This window comes from Cariama cristata, unplaced genomic scaffold (assembly GCF_000690535.1).
Source record: "Cariama cristata isolate BGI_N322 unplaced genomic scaffold, ASM69053v1 scaffold25209, whole genome shotgun sequence".
Taxonomy (NCBI): Eukaryota; Metazoa; Chordata; class Aves; order Cariamiformes; family Cariamidae; genus Cariama; species Cariama cristata.
Window position 1 is genome coordinate 33,643 of NW_009636691.1, and position 24,389 is coordinate 58,031.

A 24,389-nucleotide genomic window follows, 5' to 3' on the forward strand; every position below is an offset into this window, starting at 1 on the left:
TTCCCTTTCCCTTTTGCTTCTCTTTGCTTAACATTCTTGGCATACCCTTGAGGAGAATTTGGAGCCATGTCTTCAGGAGGAGGTGAATGAGTGGTGGTTGTGCTATTTTCGTTGTTTGGTTTGTGTACTGGAGAAGAGTGCGTGGAAGCAGAAGGACTTGACTCTAGAGGACTTTCTGTGCTTTCTGTTTGTTCAGGCTTTTCACTCTTTCGATCTATGTCATCCAGGCACAGGAGAGTTAATTTTTCACTTGTTTCTATGGTCTTGGTTAGGTACACAGTGGAAAGTTCTCTGTTGAGAACAGTATCTTCTGAATCCTCATCCTTCAACAAATTCAAAAGTTATTTTATGATAAGCACGACATATAATCATTTACTAGCTGACCTTTTACCAGGATGTAAGGATATGCTATGCTACTTACAAACTTCCTCAGTTCAGAAAATTTTAACTTAATCACTTGTAGATACCATCTAAATGAATCTACATGAAGCTGATTTTATAGGCTTTCCTTGATCCATCTCTATACAGATCTTTCTGCACATCCCCAATCATCTTTCTGTAGTCAAGTCCAAAATGTTCTGGTACATCTTGGCTATTCCAATTCAATGCAACCCCTTTTCAGTCTAACTGAAGTAGTTTAATCTTCTTCCTCTATGATAGGCTCTCTCATATACCAGCTACATACACCTCAATTCTTCAACCGTTTTCCAGAAACGTGCTAGAACATTTTACTGGTATACTATTTGTGGACTTAAATGATTATTTATGGAATAATGAAGCATTTCAGAAGTGTTTAGTTTTTGAAGAGATTTGGTAACTAACTTCTTCCAAATGAAGGAATTATAAGATAGCTTAGCATATTTCACAACATACCACTGTCACTATATAAAAATCTTTCAGTAAGTAGTATACAACAAATTTGCATACTTCTTTGCTAACTTCAAATTAACTGTGCCACAAAGAACATGTCAGAGATCACACATGTGGGATGAACACAAACAAGGTTTATCACTTGATACAGCATAAAAATATAATGCTTTGGCAGAGTCTGAATGAAGCATGGACAACACTTAAATTGCAAATACAGATAAGACTGAACATACATTCAGGCTCCTGAATGCATAATTATCTACGAATATGGGTACCTGAAGATTTGCAGTCTGTGGTCCAGCCCCAAGAGATTCTTTCAGCTTTGATCGAGAAGGTGGCTGGCGTTTTACTTTCAAAGCAAGCTGAGCTTTTGCTTTGTGCGCACTGGTGTCTAATCTGGGAGTATCCCCAAAAGCATCAAAATCTGCAACAAATATGTACTTCTTTTAAAAACAAACAACAAACTGGTAGGCGAATTCTCCAACCCACTGCCCAGAAAAATATCCAGAAGTTAATTCAGAATTATTTCACCTGTTAATCATTACTATGAAAATACTGTTTTATATAATACTACAATATTCAACATATTGTGATAGCAATTTCTAATTAATTTGAAATATATTTCTAACCCATTTCTTCAATTAAGAAAAAAAATAAAATCCTCAGGATATAATTGTATTACGGCTTGAAAACTGAATTTTATTCTCAAATAGATGACAATTTGTGTCCAAAATATACTTTCCTATCCTTTTTCTTTCAGACCGAAACTCCTTACAAAGTACCCAAGCATCTACCAAATCTTTTTAAAAGATGCTTCTCATTTGATCCACCATCTAATATTTTACAACATTCTGGGCAAAAAAATACAAGACAAACAAAAAAATCATAGTTAGTTTTGATGTAAATCATAGCTTAAAATCAATGGGATTTTAACTGACATATCTCAGTGTTTTAGTCCCACTAACGTTATCAGTTTCACTAATAGAGAATGTGAGGAACAGTGAAGACGGATCTATCTCCTCTTTCCCACAGCAACTAAGAAATACTTTACCACAATATGGAAAATACTGGGGGCCCTAAACAAAAACATCCACACTGGCTCAAGTCAAACATTCATCTAGTTAGTAGGAAATAGCAAACACTTAACTTCTTTTAACAACAAAAAACCACTACACATATAACTCCCCCTAATTTTTGTTAAATGCAAATCAAAGATCCTACAACCTACTTACCAGAAATTAACATATCTGAAGAATTTAGTCTTTCTTCTATTGATTCGGTTTCTTTTTCATTTTCTTCTCTTATCTTTGACTGTTCATTATATTGGCTTGGACTTTGACAGTCATCTTCCAGTAAACTGCCACCTCCAAACATATATGGCATTCTCTCATATACTTTTAATTTACTTTCAAGCTCTGAAATCTGCAAGAATTAAAATTCAGAAGTGAGATACAACTCTCCAAGAATGCAAAAGTTTATTTCAAAATATAATAGTGCTTTACTTTTTCCTGACATATTTTCAGCTGTTCTGCATATTTCTGGTCTCTCTCTTCAAGTAGCTTTGAATGATCCTCCTCTTTTTTCATGAATTCTATTTCTCTGGTGAAAGAAATATATAAATACATATGAGACAGTGATATACAGAAATTAACAAAAATACATAAAATAGAAATATGCACAGTTGCATTTACTAAAATGCATTCTGTTAGTAAATGTTGAAAAAAAATCAGCCTGTAACGTATAACCGATTCATTGATCTTGCAATGTTGCAAAATGACCTACGTATTTTTATGCTCCTAGTATCTTCAAAAGAAAATACATATGACACTATAATTCATATTGTCATAATACATATGACACTTCTACAAAGTTACAACTATCTCTCTACCTTTAAAAGTGGCAAGTTACATATACATTTAAAGTGTGAAATATGTGCACAACTCCAATCATTACACCTTACTCTCTTCCACAAAGATATACGCACACAGTATTTTCCTTCCAAAAGCTATGGTAAAATACTTTGTAGGAAAATAAATTGCTTTTCAAGTTTCTACTTGGTTTATCCTACAGAAATTGCAATGGCTGGGTTTTACAAAAAGAAACAATAATTACAAGAAGGAAACAAACAAAAAAGCTGCTTTTTCCTGCAAGTCAGATGGAATAGCATACAAAACCAGAAAATAAGTGTAGAACATCTACACAAAATGCAAAAGCTTCAGGGCAGTCAAAGAAGTAATGAGAATTTGCTAAACCATGAGGAAATGGAAACTAGTATGTTAGCAGTCATCTTAATGTACTTTTCAACTTCCATGTGGATAAGCTTGGGAGGAGAGGGGAAAGAGACCTTTAAAAAGCTCACCAAACAGCACAAAAATGCACTGTGAAAAAAGTAACATTTCTGGATGTGGACCACAGAGCAAAAGATCATGCAAACTGCTAAAAATAAGTAGCAAGTGGACAAACTGGGGACAAGAGAATTATATGCTTACAGTAACTATCAAAAGCAACAGTTGTGTTGTATATTATCAAGACACTTCTACATGTATTTTGCAATTAGCTCTTGTTTAGCTAAGAGGAAAGAAGGTATAACAAATAAACACAACTGCATGACAACAGTGTTCAAGTCTTATACCAGTGTATCTAATAAGCAATATTACCTCTACTAAAAAACTCAAGCCTGTTAACAGATCAAAGATAGTGTTCTCATGTTGCTATTTTGATGGGCTAGAGACATATCCCAAACTCTTAATTTTTCTCAGAATTCCTTTTACTCACCCTACAAGATATAAACTTGTAACTCAGACTGAATTACAGCATCTAGCTTTTATTATATATCCTTTGATGACTACCCCATCTGGAACATTTAAGTTGGTCAAACGCAGAGGGTTTTTCACAAACAGCAAAAGGTATTGCCAAATACCTCATGCCAAATTTCAAGTAGTCCTTCCAAAAGTATAGACAAATTACAGTTTATCAACTAAGATGTTTTAAAATTTTGTTATTGAAATATTAAATAATTTTTCCTAAGCTTAGAATCAAAAGCAGCAGCAAAATTTTTGGAGAACCTTTCCAGAAGTTGGTGACTTAAGGTATGGAAGAATTCAGCATGTATAGCCCACTGCATCCCTAAACTCTAACAAATAAAAGGAAAGTGTGTTAAGCAAATCCCAACCTGAGGTATTGTCAGTTTTCCCCATAACGCACATTTTGGGGTACTTACTTTTGTTGGTAATCTTTAAGCAATTTCTTGGCCTTGTTGTATTTCTTTTCAAGGGCATCACACTGTTCTTGAGTTTCTTTAAGACGTTCATTTACTGTTTTGCATAAACTCTGTGCTTCTAACCAGTAGGTCTCTAACTTTTTAATTTTCTCTTTGCTTTCGTCTAAATTTTGCTGAAGTTGGGCTCTATTCAGTTTCCATTCATTTTTTTCTCCTTCAACAATTTTTAACTGAAAAGGAATTTTAACTTAAGGAATTAATCTAAATTAAAAAATAAAAACCAGTTGTTTATACATGTTTCAGTAGAGGACAATTGAATACTTATCAGCAATATTAAAACAAGACACTGAACTTTTAAAGAAGTCATATCAACTCTTCCAACCCTTGCTAATCGAAGTAAGTTTAGAACTCAAACTCAGAAGTCTTTTACTACTTCTTCATTAGTATTCCTTCTTTTTAAAGAGATAAAATGAATAAGACCTTTATTGTTAGCATACGTTGACTTGTTTAAGATCTCACCATCTCTCAGTACCTCTGGAGAGTCCTATTTTGATTAACTTCAAAAACAACTGGAGATACAGAATCTTAATCTGTACAGGACAAGCTCCCTATTCTACTACTTTGTTACCAACAGCTTTTTGAATAAAGCTAGTGAGACCAGTTGATCTTCCCTGGTACTTCATAAGACATTGGTCTTCCTAACAAATTATGATATACCCATGGTTTGCTTTCCTGGGGCGCATGTATAAAAACACCAAACATTTCCTCAACAAAGGAAAGGGATGGGACCTCTTCAGCTTGACAGCAGCCACGTTATAAAAGGGAATGTTAACATGTGAAGTTCTCCAGGCCTTGGAGGAGTGAGCAGGCAGGATGCCACTTAGTTTGCCCATGCCTCCTTCTTTGGGAACACTATTTACACTGAGGAAACCACTGCTTTTGAAGCCAGTTAAGATCACCTGCTGATGGAATAGAGATGTTGAAAGGACTAAGAATTTCTTGAATTAAAAATGTGGCAGTAAGTTGTACTAACACCAACATTTTTAACAGCTTTTTAGCAATTCAGTTGGGCCAAATTTTAAGAATACTGTAAGGAGGAGAAGCATTGTCAGAATTCAAAATCAAAACTATCATAAGAACACAAGGAAATTTTGGCTGCCTTGCCTCCCTACGCTTGGAGCTCTGAACATCTGCAGAGTGCAAGAAAAACCCCAATAGATACTGTTATTCAAAATTACTGCAGTGTGAAGCACTATCCCCTCATCACTTGCTACCTGCCAACGCACTGCAACTTGTCCTAGGGTACACATTTCTTGGCAAGGCAACACAGGAGGGCAATGGAATAAAAGAAGCTGCTCACCTACAACAAATATTTCCAGAAAAAGGCCATGCACAGATCTCCATCAGTGGAAAAAGCAACAAAAAGAACAAGAATCCCCTTCCCAGAGAAAGCGGAAGTGCTGAACCAATCCTCACCAGAAAAAAAAGCTGGAAAAAAACTCTCTCCCCAGAGCAGGTCAGAAATTTGAGGAGGGAAAGAAGGGAAACAAGGTAACAGAAATAACTTTCTGGTAACAGAAAGTCAGCCACAAACCATTGTCTGTAAGTGCCAAATACATATATACATACATACACACACATATATACATACACACTCAAATAACGCAAGTTCTATCCACTGAATATTCTCATATTGCTTGGGAGCTTGTTTCATCCAGTACTCCACTATATTCAGTTCTACTGTAAGGAGTAATACTGAAGCATTCATTTTATAATAGCACAGGGGAGATTTTTGGTTTTTTTCTTTGGTTTGTGGGGTTTTGTTGGTTTTGTGTTTTTTTTGGGGGTGGGGTGGGTGGTGGTTTTAATTTGAGCACAGCTCTTGAGCTTAGAAATGCCTGTCTAGCATAACACAGAATACATAGAGCCTGAGGCCTAAACTGATTGCTGCCTTCTGCATTCAGCCTGTTCTTGGTAAAATTTGTAGACAGAAATAAATAAAAACAAAAACCACCAAATAATAAGATCCTTTGAAAACTTACTTTCTCCTTCAGCTGATTCACTTCAGCTATTGTTACTGCATGTTTTAATTGTAGCTGAAACAAACAAAAAATTGTATGAGCATACACAAAATGACACTTGAAATGCTAGTCTTAAGTATTTGTCCATGATTCCCTTCTTCCTCAAACCATTTTTATACTAGTATAAAGTCAACTTAATTACTTCTCAATTACAGGAGAAGTGATCATGAGGTTTTATTAAAAAAAAAAAAAGCTGAACTCAAATTAAAATCAAAAAAGTTCCACAATATTCTGTTTGCTACAAAAATCAACACATGACCACCTACAGTTAAAAATCCCACATTGTTGTCTGTATGTTAAGAAAAGTGAGAAGGTTAAAATAATGTTTCAATGTGCCAGGAGAATGAAAAGGCAGCAATGCACTTATAATGACAACTGGCACACAGAATCAAGTAAAAATTTAACCATACTAGTATTTTTACTTATCAGCAAATAAACATGCTGGCTCTGTTTTAAAATTAAGCCTTGTGCTTTACACCACAAATCTTCTTATGATTATTAGAAATGGATAAAGACTACATCTAAGCCAAATGTAAAGATTATCGTTAACATGTCTTAAGAAAACAGCATATGAGTACAAAAGCACATTTTTTTGACAACTATTAGTTATTTCTTGTATCTTACTTTCCATCTGTAACCCTGGGGGGATTTTTTTTTTGGCAAGGCACAGTGCACCAAACATACATTAAAACAAATGAATCCATGACTACCCTTTATTTGGATTATGTTAATAACAGCATAGTAATGATTCTAGCTGAGAGTTTAATTGTATCCCAAGTAAACAATAGCACTTAAGATGCCGTAGCCTGCTGCTATGCTTCCTAACCTAGAAAAACTGTAAATGTTCTCTTGTGATCAATAGCCTGAAATTCCAACTTCCTCAATGACATCATCAATGTTATCAAGACAGTAAACTTAAGCAGGTGTGTAGAATAGTGATCCTTTACGAAAATAAGCTGATATATGCACAAATATCATCTGATGAAACAGGTTCTTTGTGGTATATTTTTCTCCTCCAGAGTGAAAGGGGCTTAAATCTACCAAAGCAGCCCAGACCCCTAAATGCCAAAGAGTGCACCACTTAAATCCCTGACTAAATTCCACAGACCTGAATAAAGAAAATATGCTCCTTTATAAAAACCTTGAGAAAAGGGAACCCAATTTTCCAATTATGTTAAGTTAGGGCATTCCAGAGCGTGAATCCCATTTGGTTTAAAAATTCATTACTTCCAAAGAACACAGCATAAAAAAACCCAGATGGGATCACCTGAAAAAAACCTCCAAGCCAAAAACATGCCTATCTACAGAATCAAGCGCTTGTATGTATGCAGAGATTTCCCAGAAGACCTCAGGGACTAGTACAAGAGACTAGATCTGTATTTCTTGTCTTCCTGAAGAATACCTAACCACAACACTTGAGATCATTCAGAATGGGCATACTTGACCCCCCATGCTCCCTCCCTGCAGCTAAAGCCATTCTACTATGAAGCAAATAAATGCAAAGTCCAATGGTCCAAAGAAGAACGAAGAGAAGCATCATACCTATTTAATGCAATGTTCAGACATCACAACAAGGAGGGAGGTGGCGTCGGGTTCTAATGCCTGTTTCCAAGGGCTTTTTTAAAATTTAATTTAAATCAAAGGATCATTTAATATAAATATGTATAGAGAAGTAAGGATCAGAAACTTACAGGATATCTACACTTCAAGGGACATTTACAGAGATTTATTGGTGATGTTGGGAAAATGAACCCAAAACCACAATCAGGGGGACATGAAGGAGACTATATCCAAATCTTACAAGGTTCAGATGCTCCTCAGTGCATCACAAAGAATATTTAAGAAACTGCTACCACACCTCTTTAAATTTAAGAAGAGATTGTGCTGAATCCATGTCCAGTGGTAAACTGATATCTTCATTGTCAGGTAGATCAAAAACTTCTACAGATTTTCCATGTAAATGTGACTCATATGTATCGTCATCATCATCATAGTCATCATCCTGACAAAATGGGAAAATCATGACATTCTATAACACACACACTTTGCATTATGGTAGCAGCCACAACAAAGCAGCATCAAGGCATCCAAACAGCTGCAAAACTTTTCTCAACTAGTTACTATTCCTTTCTAGTTTCTTATACCCACGATAAATTTTAAAGATGACTTGCAAACACTTTAATCAAAGTTCCACAAAAGAGAGCTATGCAAGCCATGCACAAAACAATCACACACAGCTGATACTTAAAAATATCTTTTGGATTATTGATAAATTGGAAGTATAGCAAGTAGTGATAATCATGTGCCTTGATAATAGTAATGTATGACGTTTGTATTTTCTGTTTTTAACAAGTTGCCTATTCTATTCTTTTTGTGCTTCAATTTGATTCAAAAAACATTTATACCATTTGCAGAAGTTGTTGCATGTAGTGGTAATCAGGTACTTTTAAAAATATGTAAATACGTATGATGGTTTACCTGCTCTGTATCATCATGAACATAGTGCTGCTCAAACAGACATCTCTCTTGCTCTAAGGTCTCACTAATGAGGCGGGCTACTTCACTCTGAGTCCCTGGCTTCTCTCTTCCAATCAGAAACCTACAGAAGAAAAACAAATTACCTTGCAGCAAAAAGCTCAAGATATGTTTAAAAAATTAGTTTGCCGTACTGTTCCCTTCAACAACATCTTTATATGGTTCTGTATTCTCTGTTAATGAAAAATGACAAAAAGAAAGTATTATTTCATAGAAAACATACATACCTTACCGTGCCTTTGGTGTTTTTTAATACAGTGGCTGCAAAGAATTGAGTAACTCCCACTAGACTTATGCCATCAACCTCCACAATCTGATCATTTACTTGAATTCTGCAAAATAAATAAATGCTTAGCTATCAGTTCAACAAAAATATTTTGGCTTGACAGATTTTTGACATGACAAGTATCACTTAAAACTCACTACTACTTATAATGAGAAATTCTGAGTCCCAAGAAATTAATTGCTTCAAACCAATCTTTTGATCCTCAGTTACTATGCAGATCACCAATCAAAATTTACATGGTATTTGCCTTGATATTTTTTTAAACTATTTACACAGTGATTGGTGTCCTGGGGTGTCAACATGATTTTGTGGCACTTTTACACATGGGCACAGTCTAAGCTTTTCTCATATATGCAGTAAACGGATCTATGCTTATTTCGCAATAATGTCCTATATTAAATAAACCCCCTAGTTTTTAAAAAAATAACATAAAGCAAGAATGTAATGTTTATTCGCTGCATTCAGCTTTTGTAATTTTATTCACAGTATTTAGCATATCCAATGACAACGGTTGGGCTCGGTTAGAAATCTGTAAAAAGCATGATCAATTCAATTAAAAACTCACCGTCCATCTCTCTGAGCAGCTCCACCATCTGTTATTGTTTTTACAAAAATACCCAGTTTTTCCAGTCCCTGGTCAGCACCAACTCCCATTCCAATAATACTGATGCCCAGACCACTGTCACCTAAGGGATTCAAAAATCTAACATGAGCTACATAACACAAGATATAACACTTAGCAGTAGTGAGCTGTTTCCAAGCGTTCCAAGTCCTTTCACACAAAAGACATGGAAATTCACTTAAAAAAAGAAAAAAAAAAGAAAAAAGACGACAACATATTTTCTATCTAGATACTACTTAAAGTCTTTTTGTTCTGTAGTTACGACTGCCTGTTGTTAGATTCAAAGCTTCATTGTATCTGGAGGAGACAGCAAGATTTATGAATTGCATATATTTTGGTGCAGATCTGTAACTCAGTAATGTAGCATTCCTAACTTCAATTAAGTATGACAATTTGCACTTAGTAGAGGCCCATCCAGTTAACATTCACTAAATTCAACAGAACTAGCCACAAATGAAAGCATGAACACATTCAAAAATTCAAGATCTAAATTCAGGGAAAATAAGAGTTTAAAGTCATTTTATCTTTTGTGCACATAGTATCTCTTGCAGGCATTCAAGGTTTGATTTGCACCTTTTTCAATTTCCACAGGAAACACTTCCATTTTTTCCACCCTTTTCTCAAGTTCATACTCAGCTGAGGCTGCCACAGGGTCAACTTCTTCATTACGTCTATCATAGTCTTCATTTGAGTAAGTACTGAAAACCTAAGAAAGGTAACAGAAAATGTTTTTTAGTGCTTTTCCACCCCCTTCCAAACATGATATAATTGAAACAAAATCAGTAAGGAAATTAAAGTGGTATTTTCAGAGATCCCATTTTCTAAACATCCATCAATTTAATAAATACTGTAAGACAGTTTCCAACTTGCACAGAAGTAACATTTTAGAAGTTTCAAAACAATTCCTTAAACATTTTTTTGTGTTGTAAATGCAATAAATAGTTACGAGAAATCAGTCAAGGAAATCAGTCGTCTCCTCTTTGATATAGTGTGACTTTTTTTTTTTTGGTTTGGACTACATTCCCCCAAATCCTTCTTCCTCTCTTCTTCCCTCCCCGCTCACACCATCTGCCAATTGCACTGCTTCAAACAGACGCAGTTTTCTGATTCTGCAAGGGAATCGTGCAGTTTCCCATGAAAAGGAAATGCCTTGTTACATACATTACTATTTTTAGTAATCACTCCAGCTAAATTTCTCAATTGTTAAAAGATAAACAAACAACACAAATAAAGACAGAAATCTAGAAAGGAAGAATGAGCTACATGTAACAGGGTTAATTTTACTTATTAACATGTTCATTAATTGTACTTAAATCATAAGTTAGAAAAAAAAAAGAAAAAATAATACACTACCCCGTGTTTATCTGAAAAACAAGTTTATCTCCTTAAGTTTTTGCAGGCACTGAATGTTTTACTCAACATCACTGTAAGACAAAAACCAGTTATGGATTGCAGCTGCAGCAGCCATCTCCCTAAACAAGAACATTCAGTGCTGACACAAAGTTAATTTACACTAAATTTTTGCAACTTTTGCATTTTCCTACTAAGACTACCTAGACAGGTAACCGCAATCACATAAGACAGAATTAACTGTGATTAGCTGTAATTAACATTTTCCCAGTGAATTTACATCTACTAGTATACACGGTGTTAGCTCTGCATGGCAGTAGCCTCAGACACAGGAAAACAGTTATTGAAACAGATTACCAAAAACTAATATAACTCAGTATTTCCTGTGGGGAGTTTAATTTCTTCACCTCCAGACTACGGCTGGAAGACAGTTTCACAAACTCATCGTCAAATACTGCAAAACAGCTACTCCAGAAACATGGCATTGCTGTATAGCAGTCCAGTGAATAAGCAAGATTAGATTCACTTGGCTGAAAAGGAAGGAAGAAACCCACTCTTGGAAGTCTCATATCTCCCCAATAAAATGGCCTTCATGAAAAGTTGATTTTCCTAAGTCTTGCATAAAGGTAAATAAACTAATAAACTCCTTTGGACTATCATATAGACACCAGTGAGCAACAACTGGACACAGAAAGGCAACAAGGGTTGCACTTACATATGTCTTCCACAAACTTTACAGAAAAATCTGCAAAATAGACAAAGAAAACCACCCAAATGATCTCAAGTATCCTTACTCTATCACTATCAGAAAAAAGGTGGCCAAGTTCTTTAAATTAATCTCCCTCCCCACCCCCCAAATGCAGCAAATAGGATACGAAGCAGAAGTATTTCATGACGCACTATTCTCGCTTTGGAACAATACCAGTCCAGTTCAGTTCCTTTCCATCCCAATAGAAAAATCAATCTCTCCAAAAATACAGTCGTCATAATAACATGAATTTTAAACTAATAACAAAAAGGAAGTTCATGAATGGACAAATGATAACTTGTTAATGAGAATATTTGAATTCTTGAGAACAAATCAAATAGTTGGGTATGAAAAAAAAAGTCAAGTTTGCTTATTTATAAGTGTACATATGATCTAGTATTAATAATATGAGTAAAATGTTAAAGATCGCTACCTATCAAATGGCTGAATGAGCAAAATGTGGAGAAAGGTAGTAGTTCATTTTGGAGACACTGACAACTGTGTTTTCTTGATTCTTTATAACTCAGTGGTCTAACCCACAAAGCAGAAGATGATGCAAGTAGTCACTATCTACTGAAGAATTAGTTAGCAAAGGGATGACCAGTTCCTTGCACAACCATTTACAAAGTACTGGAAATCTGGGGGAAGCAAAGTTGCACCATCACAACAGCATTACGTATGCTGCAAGTCTTAGTCTGCCAGCACTAAAATATCTCTGGAATTTCTAAAAATTATTAAATATTTTTCCAACTTGAAAGTAACAGCATTGTACTCGAGAGACTCACGGAATTTGCCCATTTTGACACAAAACTGATCATAGGAATGGATCATCTGCTGGAGGTGGATCACAGAATTTAAAACTAGTGGTTACTTAGATTCCAGTGATGCTTGCAATTGTTATTCATAAAGTAACAGCACAAACACATCTATGCAAATGAAGACCACCAATACTTACGCACACTAGCTTTTTAAGAAAAACCTATCTGAAATCAATTCTGACTAATCCACTAAGAGAAAGAATTCATACTTTTCTCTTAGAAGTGACAGATGGCAAGTGTGTGAGAACGTTTAGGTAATATTCTAAAAACCATAACCTCATCATTAAGACATAATAGATCCATTTCAAAATAGTAAGAAACCTCGCCCTGACTTCAGAAAAATAATTTTAAAGAAAAACATGAATTTACAAAGAATAGAGGAGAAGCAAAATTGATACATAACCAGAAGCCAAACAAAAAGAAAAGCAAGAGCACACTAAGAAAACTATGGCCAAAGAGTCAAGGGCAAAAGACAGAAATTTTTATTGTGTACATGTGGAATCATAACATGGCATTCATCTTTTATGAGATGAAAACAGTAAAACTGTTGATACTGATACAGAAAACATGGAACTGCTCAGCAAGTTGCTCTTGCCAAGTAGCAAAAGTAACATTAAACACATTTAAAATGTGGATAATAAATAATGTAAGTTACAAGTTACACGGTTTGTTAGACTGATGAGAAAGCTAAACACAGTTTATCCCTGTACTGTGTCTGGCGGGGTTTAGTCCCAAAATTAAACACATTAGGGACAAAAGAAATTCTAATCTTACTATTTAGAAGCCACTGCTAGCCAGAGATCATAAAATTATTAGTGTGCAACTGATAATTTTAAAAGACATGCTTTAGCAAACATAAGTTATAGTCTCAACACAGGAGAAAGCAGATGAATTTTACTGTGGAAACCATGTGAATTTTACAAGCCTTTTACCATAGCTTGTTATATATCCAGAAGGTTAACCTAACATTAATAACTTCTGGATCCTGTCAAGCTCATAAATTATGAAAATCCCTGCTATCTGAAAAAAAGAATTTCTTTTCACACTCAAGACCTCTTCAGAATGAATAAAAATAACTTGAATCCAAAAAAAGTTTTGACAGAGGGCTGAACTTTTAAGGATTATTTTAATTAACTTGTTAAGATACATAACTGTAAATTTTCAAATATATACTTCATCCTTGGACAGCAAATATATTTATTTGGAGACAGAACAAACTGCATTCTTCACACCAGGAAAATGAATCACTTCCTGAATGCAAAATTCAGTTCGTCTCCTTCTATGAAGATGCTAACATCAACATCGTCAAGAAAAAAAACAAAACCAACACAGCCTACTGTCTAAAAGATCCTACTGTTCAGTTCCTGTTACCATACAGAACTAAAAATCTCCATCATATCATCTTAGCGCTACCACTGAAAACAGTATTATCACAGAAAAACAACAATGACCTGGCTTAATTCAAACTCATAGCAGCACATAAAAAGTTCTACTTAAGAACTATGTTGGTTTTAGCAGAATGTTAATTCTGTTAGAGGGTAAACCATAATTTACCACCTGTTTGCATTAAACTTCTATGGAGTCATAAAACACAGTCCAAAGACCTCCACTCCCATATTAATTTCTAGTAGATAGATTTGTTTGTGCCTGATCAAAAGCAGAACATTACAAAAGTAATTAAACAGTAAGATTAAGAAATCAATAACTGCCCAGAAGGGCTCCCAACTAATTGGAACGGAAGCAACAACAACATCACTTTGAAATTCTCATGTAATACGGCAGTATTTGCTGGAAAGCCTCACAACACCTGCACAGGCAGTTAAAGTAACACTTAAGAGCTGAGAGAGGCACTGAAGTGTTACTGACACCCCGGCCTGGACACCACACCTAGCCATGACTACACCAGTTGGTTCACCTTTCTTCTGAAACACAATTCTTACTTGGAACATGCAATTTTACTGAGACTCAATAAAGCCAAATATTCAAAACACAAGTAACGGCTGAGGGAAAGTTATCTAATAGCAAACAGTTTCAGCTTTTCAAACTGATCGCCTTTGTGATGCTCAGCAAAATGTGAAGTGCCCAGGCAAACATGAATAATCATTTGAAACAGTAGCACTGAAGGAGGACTGGAGTATAATGTACACTTTACAGTTTACTCTTACAATCTCCCTCTTCAGTTGAAGTAGACACCTTATTCCTGCTACTCACTCTTCTGTTTCCAAAAGCTACAGTTAGTACTTTATTAACACTACTTGTATATTTTAAGTGAAAAGTGACTATACCTGATTTAAGTCAATTCATGCTATCAAATCCTTTAATCAGCAAACAGAAATACCTTGCTTACTTTTTTTTAAACACATTTTCAGTCTTCTTCAAAAGGTATTCAGAATAGTTGGTAGCTGTTAAACAGGTTAACATTATAAGCCATTACGCTCAATGTAGCATTTTCTGTTAACAAACATGTGGACAGGCAGGCTGTATACACTTATGCACTTGATCCTGTAGCTCTGCATGACTTAATCAAAAACCCCAACCAACTCAATTTACATAAAGGCATATCTACAGTACAGACCATTTCATATAGATAATTTCATCATAAACAAACCAGTTTTTTTTACCAGTCTCTCTATTCCCTAATTAATTCTCAATAAACACAGTAAAATTTATTCTCTAGTTCTGTATTTGACTGCAGTAGCAAAGGCACTGGAGCTAGCTAGAGAGCAAGAAAGACAACATGCTACCTGTTTCAGTCAGGTCATGCTACCTACTCCAGAAGGAGAAACACTTTCAGGCATTTCCTTTTCCTTTTGAAATCCCAGTGAAAGAAATACTGAAGACAGAGAAAAGCATCCATTCAGATTTGGTGCACTGATTTTATTTCATGTCAAACATTCAGAGCAGAAATTGAGAGACGATCCACATTCTCCCCCCCGGAAGCACAACTCTGCTGTGACCTGGTTGTACTCCACCACCATCTCAGCTGAAGTGGCATTGTTCTCTGACTGACATAGAGACTGAAAGACTCCAAATAAAGAGGATATGATCAGAAGAGGCAAAAACTACTCACAATACCACATAAAGGGGGACACTCCCAAAAAATCTTGGCTCCTGAAAGATTTTGCATATAAAGAAATTCAATTATGAACATCCATAAGCTTCACAGGTGTCTTGGTACCACCAAGTTAAGCCTGGCAAACCAGAAGAATTAGATACATGTATTTATTTAGTATTCAGCAAAACAAAAATCTTGACCTGATCAAATCTAAATAGCAAGCAAATTGGTAAGAGGAACTACAAAAGAATAACAATGAACACAAAAATAGTCCACCTGGCTGTTTTCTGAAGGCCATAAGAAACAACAAAAAAATAACCCTGCAATACCAGAGGAACTCAATTAACTAATCTGCGGTAATACTGTCACAAGCAATGATCAATACCCTAGGTCTGAAGAGGAGGATCATCTCACTATACCAAGACACATCAGAGGGTGATGGATAAAAATGATTGAGAAAAAAAAATCTAAAGAATCTGGATGTTGCCTTTTGGAATAATACTTTACTGCTCAACAAAAATATATGAATCCTGTAAAAAACTCTGCTACACTGCGCTTTCATGATCTCAAGATTACAAAATATATACTCGGATAAGAGAGGCACACTTCTTTTTACTGATGTCCTTCTGAGTGTTCACCTTCTCTTTTATGTTAGAAAGATATGGAAAGGGATAATTTATTTTTTCCATCTCTCAAAAGGTAAACTACAAACAAGTTTCAGCTACTGCCTGTTCATTCTTTAATGGTCTAGGTTAAGTATGCACAGCTGCAAATAAAAGCAATCATCATCAAAAAGATGCTGAATCTTTCAGCAGTTTAACTGTTGAGCTAAAGAACTTGCCTCCTATAAATTTGCTTATCTTTGCTGACCTCCACCACCTCCTCAGAGTTTCTTCTGACTACATCTCCTACAAAACCCTCAAGTGCCTCCTATTCACCCTCCTTACTCCTTCCTGTCCCCCACAACTATTCTCAGAGCAAAACACGGCACAGGCCGGGCATGTGTAGTGATCAGCTAACATCAAGTTGCTTGTTCTTTTTGACTTAAACTAAAGCTGCAGCCCTGCCATCAGTAGGGGCATAAATCTGCAACTCCAATACAAGTGCTAATTCTCCCCAAATCAAACAGTATTTTAAAAATAACATTAAAAATAGTTCTCTCTTTCCTTGCAAATCCAGGTGAAACTGCTAGGAAGTTAGAAGTTGGAGGGACTGAAAAAGGAGTGAGGACAGACAGGTGATAACCTGTCATCGTCACTGTCACCTCACCTGACATCCATAACCTCAGCATTCTCTTATTTGCCTACAGTTTTATAGCATCACCAAGTAACATTAAACAGAGCAGCTAGTTTGTCATATAACTGCATCCATGGAATAATTCAATTAGAAATACCTTGAGATATCAATGTAAAGAGTCAAGCTGCTTCAGCAGTGAGCCAAGATATAAAAATAAATTCTTTGCTTTTTCTGTTCTGGTTTAGATTTCTGCTCTACAGCCCCATACTCTGGCACTGGACTCTCATCCAAAGACTCTTGAAATGCCAAATCAATCTACCATTGTAAAACTCACATATTAAATATTTCCTAAAAATCAAAACAGAAGATGTATGATTTAAAAAAAAAAAAAAGCCAAAGAAAGCTTGAGTTGGAAGTGCTTCTTTTTGGAGAGCTGAACAAAGGTCATGGAATCAAAATGTAACAAGGACCTGAAAGGCATCAGAAATACTAGACATGGAACTTTCTAAAACCAGGTAAATCTATATGCAGAATTAAATGCATTTAGGCTTAATAAACAGTTAACTTTTATGAAAATTGAAACTTCAGTAAGGGTCTAAAGATTATCTTTCCTCCAAAAAAATAAAACAACCAAACCCCACAACCCAAAGTAACAAAATTTTCACACGTGTGTGAAAAAATGTACCTTCTTCCTCCAGTTAATATCCATGTTTTTAACAACTCATACTGTTAAGTTAACCAGCAGGAAATGCCATACTCTCAGATGCAGGCAGAACACAACAGGGTTACTTTTTGTGAAAAGTCACTGAAAAGTACCATGAAGAGTTTAAGTTTGAGGTAAAAATACGAAGAAAAGTTGTTCTGGTGTTAAGTTACAAACATTGTAATGTTGATGCACGTCATGAACACAGCTTCAAAACAATTAAAATCTATGAGGTACAACAAACAAATTGTCACAGCAAAAGATCCCAAACAAAGCACGAAGGAAATACACTTACATTATTTATGTCAAGAAAAAAAAGCAGATGACTTTCCACATACAAGTCAATTCTGTTTAAATCTACTCTCAAATCAAGTCTTTCTTTTCCTAGATCAACCTACATCCATATCACATACTGATTTCTTAATGCCACAGAAGTATTTTACTGAGGTGCTTGACCAATGGCTGACAAAAATTGACCATTTATGCAGTCATCAGTTCTCTAATTACTGAAGAAACTCGAGGACCTGTGTATCTTCCACCAGTCAGTGTATTTTGTATCCCTTTCTACGTATATTGTAAGTATAGAAGTTACAGTTCAAAAATCAGAGGCTGTATGGAGCTGAAGCACTACTCTGCAACATTTTGTCAAAACAGTGTTCAGCAGACTACACATTGACCTAGAAAAATTGTGAATCTCCTAGAAGTGGTAAGCATTTACACATATGCTGTTATATAGGAAATCTAATTCAAGTGTATCTTCATTTACTGCTCTTCATTAGCTTCCATAATAAGCAGTTCTGTACTAAAAAGACTGAAGAGTATGCCAGCCTGAAGAAGATTACCATTTGTGTCCCAGCTATACATAAAACAGCTCTATTCTGATGTGCAAGACAAATGGCAGTATTAGAAGGATTTCCATATTCTCTCAGAAGCAGCTGATACTTGACTGGTTAGGACAACACACAAGCTACGAAATTGCTTTCAGTTTCCTTATTTAAGAGATAAGTTTAAACTTCTGCTCAACTGTGGCAAATATAAAAGTAAGGCCTTTATGAAGGTTTGGGTTTTGTTTGGGGGTTTTTTGTGTGGGTTTGTTTTTTTTTTTAAACTATATTCTTGACTTAACAATCTTAAAAGAAAGTATTATTCACAAAATGATGGGCACAGGCGCTCCCATGCAACATAAACCGGATAGCACTGCTAATTAAACAGACACGGAAGCAAACAGCAGCTGTACTATCTTTTCAGTTTACCTGAGCTACAGAATTTCTAAGGATCATAAATCACCGCACTGCTATTAAAGGTTTCGAGGACAAAGTTTGACACAGTCAGAGTTAAAAACATCTCAAGAAGCCAATTTGGAAACAGGCATTTGTTTTCCCAATGGAAAGTTTCAAAATTACAAATGTCAAACAGCACTTAGTCATTACATTTATGTTAATTAAAGCCTTTCAGTGTAATCATATAATTGAAAGTGAGTTTAATCTCTACGTTACAAAAGCAAAGTGAAATATAAAGGGACAAGAGCACAGTTACCTGATGTTATTTGCACTGTCTGTAATACTGATTGTTTACACAGTTTATTCAGAAAACTTCAAGACAAAGACAAATTCAGTTCCCTTGCAAATACCTTGAACAGCTGAGTGTGCTTTACATTCCTTACTGGCTTCATATGTGGCATAACGAGACTAAAAATAGCTCATGTACCATAACAAAAACCCAGTCTGTGAAGTTCTGCTAATAACTGTACTGTATTACTCTCTTCACTACTGTAGGAAAAACAAGCAACCAAGACATCATGTTCCTTAAGGTCTGCAGAGATCAAACAGCAGCAGGACTTAAAGAGTCAGGTCACCCACAGCAAATACGAAATCTTCCCACGTACCATTCATCACCAGCTTCTACAGAATTGAAACATTTATTTCAAAAAGTCTCATCTATGCTTATTTTCACAGGCACAGGGTAACACAAAATAATGGAGTATTTGTGTAATTATGTTCCATATTTCCCGAAATTATTAGATCAAATTATGTTCTTAAGCTCTGCTACAGATGTCAACAATTATGGATCTCTAGCATGGGTCAGATGCAGTGCTAACAGTGTTAGCTACCTTACACATCCCCTGGGAGCTCCACAGCCACCTCCTTTTACTCAAAAGCCTTGCCAATTTTACAACTGACTAGAAACTTTGAAACAGAGATATTAATCAAATTCTCTTTGCTGCTGGAGCACAAATACTGTTTTTAGAGTGCCTATGTGTAAGTTATATCCATTACCTACACACATATCCAACTTCCTTTTTGGGTATATCAAGTGCAATGGTCAGAGCTCCGTCACTGCAGAACCTTGATAATCTGAGAACGTGCTTTTTCTTTTCCAAACACCTTCTGAATATTTTGAATTCTCCAACTCTATCAGACACCTGCTAAACAGCAACTGCAAAAGACCGGGATGGTTTCTTCATAATCTCTAGAGAGGTGCAGAAGGAAAACAGCAAAAATGCCAAGGCCAGCCTGGCCTCTCTCAGGAGCGCCTAAGAGAAGGAGAAACACAGACCCTCTCCTCTAGTGGCTATGAATGTCTGGAATGGCACTCACATTTCAGTCAAACTTATTTGTCTAAATAAAGCTCAAAAAAGAAGGTACTAGGATACATTTCTCACTATAGCACTGCTCTAAGCTGTGGTGGGGACCAGCAATAATCCACTCATGATTTTTCTTCTCTTCTGATTTAAGATGTACTAAGATCTATGCATAAAGTCAAACAAGAAATTTCCTTCTGTGAGGTAGAAGTGGGATTTTCTAAATAAAGGTACATTGCTAAAAAAACATTTTGGGGAAATGCAAAAAAAAGTTGGAATTCTTTATTTTACAGAGCACAAAAGCCAAAACCCATATACCAGGACTCATTCCCACTAAGTATCATAGAAAACATGAAACAAAAAGGCAGACAAGGGGATACAAATAATTGTTTAGGCATAAGGAACAGAGGGGAAAAAGCTGTTGAAAATGACATACAGAAAGAGATACCTATACCCAATATAAGAAAAATACAGTCAAGTTTCACTGAAAAGGAATAAAGGAAAGTAAGTATCACAAGCTTCAATTTTAGGGCCTCAAAAAGAAAGTTCAAGGATCATATTGCTATTAAGTACAGTTTATTCTACCAATCCAAGTGGCACATTATGGTAATAACTATGTTATTTTTAATGGGAAACTGCTAACAGTTGCTACTAACCATTCATATCTCAGTTGTGTAGTTGATAATCTGCTACAGGTTGGTTCCTGTGGCTTTCAGAGAAGCAACTGTAACTGAACAGTGCTAGATACTAAAAACTGAGTTTTGCCTACACAGTTGGCACAGACATTTCTACTAATGGTTTCAACTGAGTCTGGCACAGACATAACAGAGAAGGCAGGAAAAGTCTGTCACAGCCACCGCTTCAGTAGGATTTCAGCAATGATCAGTAAAACCCTGCCTATAGAGGCAAACCGGCAGTCGCTCAACGAACACACATTTACAGTAGATTCTACATGGCACTTTCCTCAGATGCTTAGTGCACAAATGCGAGGGGAAATGGACTGATGCCCCTCCGGCTCTCTCAAAGCCCTCACCAGACTCATTACGCAGTTTCCAATAGTGGCACTCTCCCCTTCAGTGCTCCAGGTCACCACTAAAGCAGCATCAACTACAAGAAACCCATATAAAATCAGCCTGTCTATGGAGAGACTATAAAATAAACACACACAACGAAACTTGTATTTTGCCACACCCAAAACATTTTCTGGGGTACAGCACTGGCGTGTGTTTAGCAAACTGCGAAATTACAGCTCTCTGCTGCAGGAAGTACAGGAGTCAACAGAATTTTTACATCTCTCTGATCAGTAAAAGCAACTCCTGACTCTGTATGAATGAAGGGTAAAAATTGTTTATAAAAGATGATATTTTTCCTTCATGTAATAGTAGAAAAAGGGATTTATGCTTGAGAAAGCCTGGACAGTTTTCCCATTCCATCCCAGTCCACGTTTCCCAATTCTCCTCCCAAACTTTAAGAGGGACTAGAATAACCGAAGTCTGCAGCGAGACTATGGGTAAACACGGTTTGAGTTGTGGAATGACTTATTTTTGCGGGTATTTTTGGTGAGGGAAGATCAGACACCTAAATCTTTCTAACTTGTTAGCATTCTAACCCACACTACTCCTCATTATCCAGTCTGCTCTGTAACTTCTACTTCCGCAACTCCATACCTCCAAAATGCTCGTGTTAACATTCCTACAGCTTGTTCACCAAGCTAGTACAAAAAAATCAAACATGTATATGGTTATTATTAGAAAGAATTCTAAAATCTTAACTAACAGGAGCCACTCATTTGATATTTTCTCCCAGTTAATTCTGAAAACAAGGCTGAAGTTGAATCTGAAGGTCTGCTATGGGTGTTTTGGTTGTTTGTTGGGTTTTTTTCCCTGAACTTTTGTACAAAAAGTAAAACTGAAAAAATCCCTCCTAATGCAATGCCTCATTTTTAAACAAATGAAGGCAAGTATTAAAGGTCATGTGTTTGTATCTATGCCTAAAAGTTTAATGTTCCTGAAAATGTCCATTAGGTAAAATCTCACGTGTTTCACTACGCTGTCTTACGAAGCTGCTATGATTCAGAAATCACTTGTGACTAATTTATAAATTTTCTTATTCAGCTTTGAATAAAAGCCATAAACTTACAGGTTTTTAAGGATTTTTAGAGCTTTGAAAAAAACACCACAAAAAAATATTTCCTGGGTATTTTTGACTGCAAAACAATTAAGAAAAAAAAATTCAAATGTACTTACCTTGATAGGAGCTGTTGAAAACTTGACTTTTCGATCTGGCTCAGGATCTTCCTCTTCAGAAAGTCCAGGAAACTCCTCATATTCACTGTCATACATATACTCCTCCTCCTCTCCCTCCAAAATTACTTTGCCTTCAGGTCCTTGGTTTTCTGGCTCTGTATCCCTGTCATCATCAAAAGCTGCATTCTCTATTCCAAAAGCACTGAAGTTCTCGCTCTGCTTTTCCACCACTTGCTCCTCTTCTTCAGTATCCCCTTCCCGCTCTAGAACATCCTGAACTTGTGTAACTGGACTATCTCTCACAAACATTCCCTCTCTTTCTTCTTCCCAATTGGTCCTGCTGCCTTCAATAAACTCTTCTACCACTTCCAAGGAGTAGTTGCTTCGCTTCCCTTCCCCTACTTGACATCTGAGCAGCTGATTCTCTTGAACAATGTGATCTTTCTCCAAACCTTCTTTTTCATGCCCTGAGGTTTCATCTTGTGCAACCAGCTCTGTGCAAGTCCCCTCCATGTAGGAAACCCGGGAAAGAACACTATCTGATCTCCGCTGAGCCTCCTTACCAGGCGTATTGCCCGTAACCCACAGGCTTCTCTCAAGTACCAGTTGTTCTCTTTTGTCTTTTCCAAGTGCCTCACTCATCTCATCTCTGAGGATCACAGGTACTTTAGTGGACACAGCCTTCTCCAGACATCCTTCAGCAACAGCAGGTGAATCCAAACTGTGGCGGCCTTTCAAAAGGTCCTGATTCAGAGAACTATCGTTTTTGGAAGTTTCTTTGGATTCTTCAGTATCACTGTCACCCAAAAAGCTTTCCAGCCTCCTAGAAATGGGCCCTGCATTCAGGAAGGAGGATTTGGAACCACTATCGGCATGTTGCTGCTTCAACTCTTCATTACCTTGATTTTCAACTTTCTCCAGCACATCTGGAAGACTTGCTTCTGTATTAAAACTGAAGTGGTCCCCCACATTGCTGCAATCAGAAGCTGAACCGTGTCTCCTCTTCTCCTCATTTCTTTCACATTTGCTGGGGGAGTATCTGTCCACTGAGCTCTGTTGTTTTATATTTCTCTCAAATAGCTTCCTGGTCTCCGAAAATTTTTCTGCCAGGGCAACTTTGTCCAAGTCTGCCTCATCGTTGCTACGAATGACCTTGTCGGCAGCAGAAGGCACCGACAATGAATCCACAGGACTACCGCAGGGGCTAGTACTTGTATTAAGAAGATTATTTTTTTGGACAATATGGAAAGATGGGCTACCTGGCAAAGGTCCGTACTCTGCTGCTGTGGCCCGGCTGATTAATTTGGTCTCAGCAGGTGGACTGCTTTCACAAGAGGGTGTGGAAGAAGAGCCTCCCATTTGCAGAAACATGTTTTTGATCTTGTGTACTCTATTGCCATAAGTGGCAGCTCTGCCTCGACTGTGTGGGTCATTTCCCCCTCCATTGGAAGAGGTGCTCAGCTTCTGATGCAAGCCTATTTTGTTGGAAGCGTTTTCAGGGTTGTTTACACCATCAAAAGAGCATTTGATAGCATGGAAATCGGATTTATAGGCATTTCGGTGTGGAGAAGCACTTCTTAAAGTCCTTTCGCCTTTGCCTTCGGTTTTCATCATTGTCAGAGAGAAAGCTCCCTCGACTCCTCAAGAATGGGAAGGACAACTCCCAGGCAAAAAGCTTGCAGCCTCTAACACCAGGCAGAGCAGATCCTACAGAAGATCCAAAAAGCAGAAGATCCTACAGAAGATTCGAAAAAGATCCTTTCACTCGGCCAGCCTCCCCATCTGCACTGAAATGGAGCGCAAGGGAGGATACGTGGAGAGAAAGAAATCACAGCACGTAAAAGACCACATCGGGTATTACCCCCAGTAAGGACCGCGGTATCCGGAAAGCCATCTGCAGAAAGACAGGGAGTTTTCGTTAACTCGGGGCCTCGCCGGCGTGTGACACGAATCCGAAGCTCGCAGTGGCAAACACCGCCCGAGACCTCCCCGCGGGATAAAGCCCATTGTGTCCGCCGGGACGCGCGGACCTGGCTGC

The 24,389-nt window shown here is 36.8% G+C and overlaps 1 protein-coding gene across 1 annotated transcript in view; it reads right to left on the reverse strand.

The window, feature by feature from the left end:
* LOC104167691 (neurabin-1-like) overlaps positions 1-23,965 on the reverse strand; it is a 42,690-nt gene extending 18,725 nt beyond the window's left edge. Inside the window, exons 1-12 of the mRNA XM_009708014.1 lie at positions 22,352-23,965; positions 10,188-10,320; positions 9,558-9,678; positions 8,934-9,038; positions 8,650-8,770; positions 8,030-8,173; positions 6,133-6,186; positions 4,091-4,320; positions 2,373-2,469; positions 2,103-2,292; positions 1,146-1,294; positions 1-323 (exon numbers count right to left, since the gene is read on the reverse strand). The exon at positions 1-323 is cut by the window's left edge and continues 5 nt beyond it. Of these exons, the coding sequence (XP_009706316.1) occupies positions 1-323; positions 1,146-1,294; positions 2,103-2,292; positions 2,373-2,469; positions 4,091-4,320; positions 6,133-6,186; positions 8,030-8,173; positions 8,650-8,770; positions 8,934-9,038; positions 9,558-9,678; positions 10,188-10,320; positions 22,352-23,965 (3,281 nt within the window). The remainder of the gene's footprint in view (positions 324-1,145; positions 1,295-2,102; positions 2,293-2,372; positions 2,470-4,090; positions 4,321-6,132; positions 6,187-8,029; positions 8,174-8,649; positions 8,771-8,933; positions 9,039-9,557; positions 9,679-10,187; positions 10,321-22,351) is intronic.
* Positions 23,966-24,389: the final 424 nt, after the last annotated feature.